General features: G+C 55.9%; 1 protein-coding gene across 1 annotated transcript in view; it reads right to left on the bottom strand.

Moving 5' to 3' along the window:
* The window catches only part of ARSG (arylsulfatase G), a 16,657-nt gene extending 9,335 nt beyond the window's left edge, over window positions 1–7,322 (bottom strand). Inside the window, exons 1-7 of the mRNA XM_031556336.1 lie at window positions 6,543–7,322; window positions 6,196–6,383; window positions 5,301–5,348; window positions 5,116–5,227; window positions 4,653–4,790; window positions 1,939–2,123; window positions 1,255–1,335 (exon numbers count right to left, since the gene is read on the bottom strand). Of these exons, the coding sequence (XP_031412196.1) occupies window positions 1,255–1,335; window positions 1,939–2,123; window positions 4,653–4,790; window positions 5,116–5,227; window positions 5,301–5,348; window positions 6,196–6,383; window positions 6,543–6,736 (946 nt within the window). The 5' untranslated portion in view covers window positions 6,737–7,322. The remainder of the gene's footprint in view (window positions 1–1,254; window positions 1,336–1,938; window positions 2,124–4,652; window positions 4,791–5,115; window positions 5,228–5,300; window positions 5,349–6,195; window positions 6,384–6,542) is intronic.
* Between the last annotated feature and the right edge of the window lie 4,778 nt (window positions 7,323–12,100).

Raw genomic sequence — 12,100 nt, forward strand, 5'->3', positions numbered from 1 at the left:
GGCCCAGCACTTGTGTTTGCTGTGCTCTGCGTGCAACGGCCAACTGTATCGAAGCAAGTGGAAAACATTCCTGGAATTTGGGTTGGACCCTAAAAGGAAACGCCAAGCTCTGCGAAATGTATATAACCCTGAGCAACAGTTCCTCCCCTTCCTCTCTGTCCTCCCCGGCGTGGGGAGGGGGAGATGCCCAGGCGGAGGCTATCTGACCACCAGCTGGTGGCTACGGGCAGCCCACCTTCCTCCAGCATCCCGTGCTCCCCAGGGCAGGGTTGTTTTGGCAGGGCCGCATGTGGGCAGCGAGATGCTGGAAAGGGGCCGTGTTTTTGTAGGTTTGTTCCCGAACGCCGCGTTGCCCGTACCATCTGCTCCAGCTTGTGACCATTGGTTGCTCAAGAGAAACCCAGGTCGTCGGCAGGGCTTGTTTACTAAGAAAATGAAGGTTACGATTTCTTCCCAGGGTTGGAGCACCCGAAGGAAGGACCCTGGGAACCGGAAAAGGGAGCGGGGGGAGCCAGCGGCTGCCAGCCTCACGGCCGTGCTCACACAGCACCGGCAGCGGCTTCCTCCCCCGGGTAGGTGTCAGGAAGCAGATGAGGAAAGAAAGAAGAGCTGCCTCCGTGTCCCCCCCGCTGCTCCCCTCCCGCACTGACCCCGAGCAAACGGGGAAACATAACCCGCCACACATTTACAGTGCGTAATACAAGCAGAAGTGGGAAATGCCTGACTCATGCATGTTTCTGGCCGCTCCGGCTGAAAGAAACCCACCAACCAGATGGCTTGGCCGGAAAAGGAGGAAATAATAATAATAATAAAAACAAAACAAAACAAGAAGTTAGAAAGAAAATACAACTCCCGCTAGGCTGGGCTTCAGGGAGCCGGGCAGGGGGTGCAGGGGCACTGAGACCCGAGGGGATGAAGGGCAGAAACTGAATGCTCCATCACCTGCAGATCCCAGGAGCTGAAGCACCCCACGAGCTGCTGCATCAAAGGGATGAAAGCAGCGGCCACTGATCATCAGCTTGCCAAAAGTTTGGGGTAACAGGAACCTGGCGGGTTCCAGTCCCACCTGGTTGTAGTTTTAGGGGAAAACTGAGGAATAGATGGATCACCACATCTGTTTTGAAATACAAGAAACTGCTGGAAAGGCTGAGGAGAGAGAAGCGTTCCCCACTTTCCGCCCGCAGGCAGAGCAGGGCTGTCTGGCATCAGCTCTGTGTACCCCCCCTGGAAGCCCCCCCAGCCCCTTGAGGTCACCTCGTGCCCTCTGCCAGGCCCCCAGCAGTGGCCCCAGGCGTCCCGCCAGCTCACACTTCTGCATCCAAGGGCCGTTGTCACCTGCAAGAGACAGAAATGTCCCCATGAGCAGCAAGCAGGGGCACCTCTACTCTGCAGGGTGACGGAGGACAAGCAGTCCCCACACTTCGTCTGGTCCCCTGGGTGCTGCCCTACACCAGCAGGAGCAGCGCAGGGCCTGGCAGCAGAGCTGCTCTTGTTCCTGAAGGTTTATTTCCAAGAGATGGGGCCCATTTCTGGGGGTCCCAGGTAAGCAGCTGGAGCAAAGCCGGGGCACAGAGGTGGCTGTCACCAGCTCTGGGCACTAATGAGCAGCAGAGCAGTTCCTGTGCCAGGAGCAAAGTGTCCTCATTAGGGAGGCTGCACAGCGCCAGTGGATTTGGGCTTCTTAATGAGTGTGGATTTGAGGTTCAATTAGGCAGGCCATGCCCGGGGTGGGGGAGGGGTGGCGGGATGGGCACTGGCTGAGCTGCTGCCCATAGGGCCAGCACAGGAGCCACATCCCCACAGTGACAGCCCATGTTCCACCGGTCCTCCTGTCACAGCACATCAAGGACTGCGGAAAAACACCAGTCCCACTTCTTTGTGCCACTGGGGCTGGTGCACAGCCATCACCCACCACCACGGCCAGTTGCAGTGCTTTACCTGTGAACCACAGCAGCGTGCTGCCCTTCCCACAGCTGTCGGCCAGGCGCTTGACACGTCCCACCAGGGCATCCATCTCACGCAGGGCAGCCCCATAGGTGCCCCCGTCCCGTGGTGGGGCGATCTGCAGTGGCACGTGCATGTGGGCCAGCGCCAGATAGAGGAAGAAGGGACGGCTGCCGTCCCTGAAAGGAACAAGGGGAGAGTTCAGCGAGGTTGGGGTGAGGTGCAGGGGGTCACAGCCGAGTAGGGGATGTGGTGTGGTGGCCTTTCCTTGCAGGAGCAGCAAACTTGCTATAGCAAACTCTGCCACCCTGCAGGACGCTCAGCCCCCAAAACACAGAGAACCACAGTGGGGAATGAAAGCAGAGGCCGCCTGCCCCCAGGCAAGTGGGACACGTTCCCAGACCACTGCTTGGGCAACGCTGGGTGAGCAGCACCTGCCCCAGCACCATGCCGGGAGGAAGCGGCAGGACAGCACGTCTTCACTGTCAGTGAGTCACTCTTTCCCCACCGAAACCTCCCCAGTGCTGCTTCCTCTCCCCCTGCTCCCCCCGGTGCTGACCTTCCCCAGGGCACCCACATTTGGGATGAGCTCGTCCCTTCCTCCATCTCCCACGTCCTACAGCACATCAGCCATGGGCAGAATGCCCCGCATCGATGCTCCCCTTCCTCCCCTTATGCAAGAGGGGAGGCAGCAAGGCGGCTGTTTGCTTTTAAATCACCAGAGGACACGTCCTGTTTTCTTGTTTATGGCTATATTTATCTCCTCCAGCGTGGTTGCTCTTCCTCAGGGAGCTCAGAAGGGAAGGGTGGGATGGCGGGGAGGGGCTGGATCCCTGGGATGTTCTGGTGTGGGTGCCCCATAGCCCCACTGTGGCCAGAGAGAGCTGGGGGCTGCCGGGCTCCCACCGAACTGCAATTCCTTCCTTTGCCCCCTGTGCATCACTCACCTTGGGATCTCAAACTAAGAAATCTCACCCTTCCCACAACAGCCATCCCATTGCAGTGCAGAGGCGGAACCCCGCGTGGATTTGAGCCCTTTCAGCACCCTGCAAACCAGCAGGATTTGGGAAACAGAGGGGCCGGCTGCACATTTCTGCAACTGGCACTGCGAAGCACTGCCTCTTTGGGATTTCTGCATTGCCTGTGGGATTTCTGACACCCTGGAACAGGGGAGCATGGTTCAGCTCCCAGTGATTGCCCGCTGTCTGTGAGCCAGCAGAGCACAGCAACCTGCCTGAGCCCTACCCTGCAAGGAGCCACTCGGCTTCATGCAGAAACCTCCTCCACCATACAAAAATGCTTAGCATCCCCTTCACTTCTTATCAGCAGCAATGCTCCAATGTAGCCTGTGATTACAGCTCTCATGGGGCAGGTCTGCTTCTCGGACCGCTCTGGCTCACACCCAGAGCCCCAGCATGAGTTTGTCCCATGCAGCTCCAGGGGAACTCTCAGACCGGTAGAAAACAGTGCGCAGGGATCGTTATCCTGGCACCCCACTGAGAGCCCTGCTCGCCTTTTGCATCTACATTTCATAGCTCAGCCCCTCTCCTGAAAACTGAGCAAACATTTAATCAATAACTTAAGACTTGATGTCCTTGGCTTTTGCTCCTGTGTTTGTTGTGCTCTAAGCGTCCTGGCCAGAGCAAAATCTCACTGAATTGCTCAACCTTGACACGACTGGTTAAAAAAACAGCGAGATGACAAATCCTGTGTTCTTTTCGTTGCCCCATAATGAGTGAGTCAGGCAGAGGAAAACTGAAATAAACCATCAAAGGAGAGGAAAGGCAGGCACCTGTTTAATCCTGTTCTCTGTAAACGCAGATAACCCCAAGACAGTGCCCAGACTTCTCCAGATCCCTGACACAGCCCTTTCCTTGCAGTCTTCTCTCTGCCTCTCCCATTTCTTTACCCCCCTACAGCACGCAGACCTTTTCCAAGCCCCCCTGCACAAGCAGCCCAGAGCTGTGCCAGGCAGCGGGCACTGTCCCTCAGATGGCCTCTTACAGAGCTGCAGAAAGGCGTTTTGCAAAGTCACAGCTATTAATCCTTGAATAATAGGGATTAGCATTACGAAACCCATCGGCAGGGCGTGGGGGCTGCTGTTTCCCGGAGGTGCTTTTGCTCCCTGGGGAGCAGCAAACCTGGGCTCCGTGTTTCCCTGCACCGCAGGGAAAAGTCATCCACGAAACGCGGTGACTCCAAGGCCTTTATTTGGGTGCAACACCCAGGATGCTGCCTGCACCTCTCAGCACATGCTGCCCAGCAGCTGTCCCCTGTCACCTCTGGGCGACACCAGCACAAGGACAGCGGCACGGAGGAGGATGGATGCTTCCCTTCACTGCTAGCCTGGATGCTGGTGCACGTCCAGCCATGAAGATGCCCCCAGATGAAAGGCTGTGACCTTTGCGGTTAGATTGTATTTATAAATCCCTTCGCATGTGATTCTCTGAAGGCCAAAACATTTCTATGGGAGCCCTGTGGGACCTTGGAGCAGCTCCTTCCTTACCCAGAACATCAGAAAACAAAGCCTGGAGACTCCATCTCCGCAGATCTGCTCACCCAGTACAGCACTGCCACTGTTCAGCTGAGCTCATGAGTTCTAGGCATGTGAATTCTGGCTGCCCCAGGATGAGCAGAAAGTGCTTGCCAGCTTCAAGATCTGGTGTGGGGAGAGGGATGGGGGTGGGGTTGGTGTGCGGTGCCCTCACCTTGCCTGCTGGATGAAGCGTGCTGCCGCCTCCACGTACCGCTCCACCAGGCTGCTGAGGTTGACAGGCTGCTGGATGATAGTGAGGTTCTCAAAGAGAGGAAGGGCTACATCCGTGTAGCAGTCCTTGTTGGTGGGGCTGCAGGAAGAAATCACTGCATTATCATCACTGCAGCAAGGACTGCGATGGCTGGGAGTGGGCACAGAGCCCACTGTTCACCCAGATTTGTAGAATGGCACTGCCTAGGGTGGCAGAGAGGGGACAACGCTGATGTCCCCACGGCGCAGACTGCTCCCTGCCTAGCCAGACCACCCCAGGGCCCCATGCTTCACCTCTCCATGCCATCTGCAAGGAACGTGAGGGAGACCATAGCAGGGAGCAGTTCATCGGACTGCAGCTTGCAAATCCCAAATCCCAGCATTCAAATTGCCCCGTGCATGGTGTGTCTTCAGCAGAGCTGTACCTGGTGGCTGCGCTGTGCTGTGGGCAGGGTGGGCAGGGTGGCACGTTGTAGCCAGGTGTGTCCGTGCAGCCCATGTCGTGGCTGTAGGGGATCCCGAGGTAATAATCGAACCCTGCCGGCAAGGTGGGGGTCAGTGGGGGCCAAGCAAACGCTGGGCACTCATCTCAGCTCCACCTCATCCTTACCACGGAAGATGGGGTGGTGGTGGCCATGGTGCCCCAGGTGCCATTTGCCTGCGTGGAAAGCACAGAAAATCATTTGGGAGGTTAACTCAGCCGTGGGCGCTGCCGTCACCAGTGAAAACCCACAAGGCACAGTGCAGGATGTTTAATCTAGAAACAAGAAAGGCCACTTGTTTGTGCTGGCTGTATTTCTTTTTACGGAAACCCAGAAAAAATGCCAAAGGTATCTCATGTCTGTCCAAATCAACCATCTCCAGCTTTAAAAGGCTCTTTCATGTGTTTGTGTTCAGAAGAGACAATTTCCTAACCCATCCCAAAGAATTGAATTCATCCTCTGATCTGCAGTGTCCCAAGACTTGGCTGCACCTAGCACATTGATATCAGAGGGGAGAAGAAACAGCAAGGGCTTCTGTGCTTGATGAAACCCCAACACACACACGATCACGGGGAGCTCCACGTGCAGAGGAGTCATCACCGCCTGATGCACTTTCAGACGGGTCGCAGTGCACTGCGTGCACAGGAAGGTGCCCAGCACCACGGCCCAGCAGCACAGAGCATCCCAACCTGCACTGCCAGCCCCTGGGGCACCACACTCAGCATCACGCCCACCCAGGGCGTGCGAGGGCAGCGCTGCTCTGCACACTCATGTTTTCTCAGGAAAACTCAGCGTTCCCACTGAAAGGTTAAGCAACTTCAGATTCCAAAGAAACCTGGGGCAGGCCCAAACTTCAGGCTGTGTTTGAATACGAGCATGAAAATTAGGGATTGCAAAAAGAGAGGGGAAAGTGCAAAATCTCTCCCACCCGATCCTTTAGCTGCCGGTGCCTGCCCTACGTACCCACGGCACTTTCTTTTTGGGCACCTTCATCTCAGCCACAGTGTGACTAGTGGGTGTTACCTATAGCTGCTGTGCTGTACCCTGCTGCCCGCAGCACCTCAGCCAGCGTGGTCTCATTGAGGGGCAGGCCGCCCTGCGAGCTGATGGCAAAGTTGTGGGTCACCCCATTGCGCACGCCGAGGCGCCCCGTGAGCAGAGAGGCGCGGGATGGTGAGCAGGTGGAGGCGGCCGAGTGGAAATCCACAAACCTGGAAAATGAACAGAAAATAAACCTTGGCTTGCAAAATGTGCTCAGCGGGAGGCTGCCCCATCCCTCCCGGCTCTCTGAGCCCCAAGAACAAGGGGCTGAAGCAGGACAGAGGTACCAACGATGCTCAGAAAGGCCCAGGGTGGGGATGCAGGGTTACCTTGTCCCTTCAGCAGCTAACTCATCCAAATGTGGGGTCTCCTTCGTCTCGGCCCAGTTGGCCCCCAGGTCCCCCCAGCCCAGATCGTCTGCCAGGATGACGATGAAGTTTGGCTTCCCCTGTGCCACTGGGGGAACACAGAGCCCCATCAGCACAGCGAGCAGCAGCACAGACCGTGGAGCTGGAGTTCCCATGATGCTAACGGGGTGATGCTCTCTCCAAAATGCTCCTCCAGGGCCAGGCTGAGTGCCAGGCACTATTCCACAACCTCAGCTACTGACCTGGCCGAAACACCTGCTCCATCCTTCAAACACAGGCACAGCTGGTACTCCTAAAACCAGCACCAGCAAAAGTGTTATTCTTACAAGTCAGGCACCCTCTTTGAAGTCACTGTCACTCTACTTTTAACTTTCTTTCCTTCCTGGTAAATATCTAAACTGTTATTTTTTCCTCCAGAAGCGCACTGGAATTCAGCAGCTCCTGTTGGGGTGACATCTGACAAATGGCTCTTCCTGTGCAGGGTTTCAAGCACAAGTTTGGCAGCAGGCCTTGTTCCCAGTTCTCTGAAGTGTCCCACGTGGGTAGGAATCACCGAGGCTCTGCTGGTAACTATCAGGAATCCTTTGCCTCGTCAGGTGGTCGCCGCTGTGGGAATTCCTGTGCAAGAGACACAAGCAGCTATCAGAACCTGCAGAAACTCCCTAACCCCAGTCCTAAACCTAATTAACCCTAATCCTAACAGCCCCTCCATGGACGCAGCCTGCAGGGAATGGCTCATCCAGCATTGAGGCTTTGCCTTTGATGTTGCATTTCTTGCTGCCCCGCCGCCTGGTGCACAGGGTCGAAATCATGCAGCAATCCAGACAAACCAAAAATGCAATAATGCCCTGGCATTTCTAGGTTTAGAGAAGTAAGTGCAGCACTTGAAAACTGTAAGCTGGGATGGCTGCTTAGGGCAGGATTTGTCTCCAAGTGGCAAAGAGGCAACAAGAGCAGACAATCCAAAAACCAACAGCTGTGAAACCCAGCATCCTGAGCACATGGGGACGTGCAGCCAAGCAGGACAAGAGTCACAGAGATAAAGTGTGAGGGAGAGGAGGGAGGGAACGATCACAAACAAACGAGGACAACATGACAGAAGGAAGCAGGAGAGGGAATACGATGAGCCCCATCTGTAGGCCAAGAGTTTTGTCGCTGGCAGAACAATTTATTTGCAGGTTTCGCTGTGCGTGACTTAAAAGCTTAGGGCTGTCGCTCAGATGGGCAGAATCAGGGCTTTCATCACAGCATTAGGAACAGAACTCAATTCATAATTCATTGCCCGGAGCTTTAACTCACCAGCCCCCAGCAGAGCTCTGCAGCTCTCCGTGAGCTGAGCGCTGGGTGCAGGCAGCACAGCAGGACATGGGCGCAGTGTCACGGGGCCATCATGCACCCTGAGCCACAGCTCAGCCCTGCACGCCCAGCTGCAGAACAACCAGAAAACACCTGCAATCTCTTTGAGAAGCCCTGGGATTTTGGGGAGGAAAGGGGCTTGAAAGCATCAATTCACCCGGGCATGGGGAGGACCTCAGCCCCATTGCAGCTCTCTGGCTGGAGAGGACCAAGTTAAGGCTCCAATGCTCTCCTTTCCCCTACTGACCCAGGTGAATATATCTGTCTAGAAGCCTACGTAAGATTTCACATGCACTATCTAAACAAAAGACAGATATGGAGCTGTGCTTGCAATTCCTCCCTACCAGCACTGAATGGTTTTAGAAAGATTTGCTCCCCATGTGGGCACAAAGCCCTTCCCAGGGACCACCACCCCTCACAGGGACCGGAGCAAGGCCACCTGCAGGTCAAGGGGCTCCCATCCAGAAATGGCAGTGGAAACCACACCAGGGTGCTGCTTCAACACAGAAGGGCTGGGTGCAGGAGTGATGTGCCAGGGCTGCCAGCATGCTGATGGGGCAGGGGGATGGGGAGTGCCACCAACACCTCAGCGCCCACTGCAGTCGATTCAGGGGGACCAAAAGGAACAAAGCTGAGCCCCCCATCGGGATGTGCTGATCATAGGCAGATGTAGCTTTGCCAGGAAGCCATGCCATAGTAGCCAGCCCCACAACCTCACCCTGTGCTGAGGATTGCCCCGCACCGCTCCCCGCAACCCTCCAAACCCCATCCTTGTCTGAGCTGCAAAGGCTCAAATCAAACTGCTGAAAAGGCAAGGGGGACAAATGTAAGAATCCGGCATCTCAGAAGCTGCTCGCCAAGACGAGGGCTGCAGGGCTCTCCTGGCACGCTGCCTGGCAGGGAGAGACGTCACAGCAGACGGCCGGCACACCTCCGCCTTCAGAGCATCCAGATAGCGGAGTCACCCCGAACTTGGCAGGGGCTCCTGTTTGCTTTGGGGAGGTACACCAGCGTAACGCAGCTAAGAAAAACAATCAAAAGCGTTTTCAAAGGACATTCTATTCTCTCTAATTTACAGGGGGAAGTTATCCGGGCCAAAATTTATACACCGCTGTCAGACAGGGAATCTGAGCTCCGATTTCAGAAGAGTTTCCAAAAGATGTTAAGAAAGGCAAATGGAAAAGTGGGACGTGACAACGCGGCATGCGCTTCCCTCCCTCGTGCCAGAGGAACTGTCCCCATCGGCAGCTCTGACCTCCAGCATTACCTGCAGGAACTGAGACCTCCTCCACTCGCCAGACAACCCGCACTGAGGTGCAGGGTGCTGCACTGCCAGCACTGTACGGCTGGCTGTGACCACTGTCAGATGGGTGCTGTGTAACAAAGTGAAAGTGTGCTTTTGCACGCCAGATAACGTGGTTCAAAAACAGCAGAGGGGGATAAGGTGGAACCAGACAAACCAGTTCAGAAAAGCCCCACAGCCTCCGCAGGACATTGCTGGGAAAGGCAGAATAGGAAAAGGTGCTTCTGGGGCTGCGCCCAGGGATGCCACCACCAGCTCCCAGCTGCCTGCAACAGAGCCCCAGCCAGGAGGATCCGCCATGTATTTATTACACATTAACCAGAAATTTGCAGTCTCAGGGCCAGCATGATGACTTTCACATTTTTCACATTCCTTCACATTTTCAGGCCCGTGGAGCCAGGTGACAGCTGTGGTGCTCAGAGTGCTCCGCTGCTGTGCCCCGGCCCCACGCACGTGGGGATGCAGTGGGACAGCAGAAACCCCAACAGCAGCTCTGCTGCTGCAAGGGGCTGGGATGGACACATCCTGGTAAGGGGAAAGGTTGTTTTGTTTCCACCTTACCACGTGCAGGTGTTTTATTTTTGTATTTGAACACAGCAAAGGGCAGGCAGTGCTTTGTGCGTGAGCGTTTTCACTGCCCCATTCAGCCTCCGCAGTGCAAGCAGAGCCCATTCCTGGTAACGCTTGTCCTGACAGTGTTCCGAGCTGTCAGAACTCCATTCCAGGAAAAGGTTTCCGACTGGAATAGTTTATACAAGCTCCCCTCGCAGAATAAGCAGCACTGACAAAAACATACTTCTGCAGACTTACTAGGATTTCTGCCAGATCCTGAGACCGGAGAATGTTTTCCACTCATCTCACTGTTCGGTCTTTGAGGAAAAGCATCACACACACAGAGCAGTGCTGGACAGACCCGAGCTGAATAACATGTCTCTGCCCCACATGGGCAGCACAGTGCTGGGCGAACCGCTGCTTCCCAGCAGCCGCCTCCTGTGTTGTGCCCACGGTCAGGCTTTGCTTTTCATGGCATTCTGCAGAGCCCCATCTCAAGACCCCAAATCACTCCCCGAATTCTTGGGAAGCAGCAGGGAAAGGAATGAGAAGGCAAAGCCAAGGGACAGATGCAACGTACTGACAAGAAATACCAAGGAGTGAACGCCTTTGTTTCTTTTCATGCCAAAGATATCTGCATTCTTATTTCTCCCTTGGAGGCACAAACCTGTTTTGTTGTCCCTTCAGCGCTCACGCTGTCACTGCTGGGCTGAATTACAGCTCGGGGAGGGCAACCCCAAGGTGAGGCTGTGTAACAGGAACGTGAGAGGTGCTCACCGTCGGCACCACAGGGCATTGCCAGCCACAGCTGGGACAGCAGGCTCAGCGCCAAGCTGCCCTGCCGGCACAGGAGCATCAGTGAGTGGCCAATGGGCTGGTGCTGCTGCAAGAAATCTGTGGGCTTGTGTCTAAGTTACCAGGTGAAACCTGTATCTTCTGTACCCAACCTCCCAAAAGTCTGTTGCCCACTAAACCGACCACTGCAATCTCCACTGTTAAATAAAATAAAATAAAATAAAAAAAGGCAAAGGGACTCCAGCCCAACCTAAAGCACTGGGGCTTACTGACAGGTTGGGAACTGAAGGAGCAGTTTCATTTGGGTTATTTTTCCAGCTGTATAAGCTAGAATCAATGGGTTACACACTGCCCCAGCAAAGTGCACCCAGCACAGTGCAGGAAGGCACATGGGGCAGGGGTATGGTGTGCTCCACTGTTATCTGTGGGCAAAAGTCCCTCTCCATGAGCCCTAAGGGTGCGAGGCCCCGAAATCACCCCAGCATTGTGGGCAGAGTCCATCTGTGCCTGGCACATCTGGCACGGCGAGCTGGGCGCTGCAGCACTACTGCCTGAAGGACCCTTCCAGCCCCAGCCATTCTAGAACACTACGATCCCACCATTCTGCAAACAAAGGGACACACAGCTTCCTAGTGCAAACCTTATGCCATGTTCTGCAAGTCCCCACCGGGCAGAAGTGATGGAGCAAACCCAGCCCTTCTCCTGTAATGCTTAACGCTGCCCCCCAAAGGCACTGCCTGCTCCCCTCTACCCTTCTTATCACGTTTTGTGCCAAGTCCCCACTAACTGGACCAGAGATGACCCAGTACCATGGCTGGGACACACACCCCCAACCCCAATTAGCGTGGCTGGAGACTCCAGTAGCACACCTGGAGACCCTCCTGGTCAGGGACCCTCCAGCACCAGCTCTGGAGACTCTCAGTAGTGTGGCTGTGGACCCAGCAGCAGGGCTGGGGGTCTCCTGGTAAGAGGGTAAGGGACCCCTCCCCCCCTCCCCCCCAGTAGCAGGGCTGGAGATCCCAGAATAACAAGGGTGGGGATCACCCAACACCTGGGCTTGAGACCTTCCCTGTAATAGGGCCAGGGACCCCTCCAGTAAGAGGGTCACAGACCCTCCAGTACCAGGACTATGGACCCAGCTGGGCTGGTGTCTCTCCCAGTACCAAGGCTGGGAACCCCCAGCAGCAAGGCTGAGGATCCCCACAGTAACAGGGCTAGAAACCCAGCAGCAGGGCTGAGGATCCCCACAGTAACAGGGCTAGAAACCCAGCAGCAGGGCTGGGACACCCCCCCAAAAAAGAGAGGCAAGGACCCTCCACACCCACAGCCGGGGTCACCCCGCAGCAGCAGGGCTGGAGAACCCCACGCACCGGGGCTACGGACCCTCCGGCAAGCAAGCCTGCAGACCCCGCAGCGGGGTCGGGGGCCGCCCCTAAAGAGCCTCAAGGCTGGAGAACCCCCAGCACGAGGGTCAGGGACCCGCTATTAGCCGGGCCGGGGACCGTCCTCTGCC

Source organism: Meleagris gallopavo, chromosome 20, assembly GCF_000146605.3.
Source record: "Meleagris gallopavo isolate NT-WF06-2002-E0010 breed Aviagen turkey brand Nicholas breeding stock chromosome 20, Turkey_5.1, whole genome shotgun sequence".
Taxonomy (NCBI): Eukaryota; Metazoa; Chordata; class Aves; order Galliformes; family Phasianidae; genus Meleagris; species Meleagris gallopavo.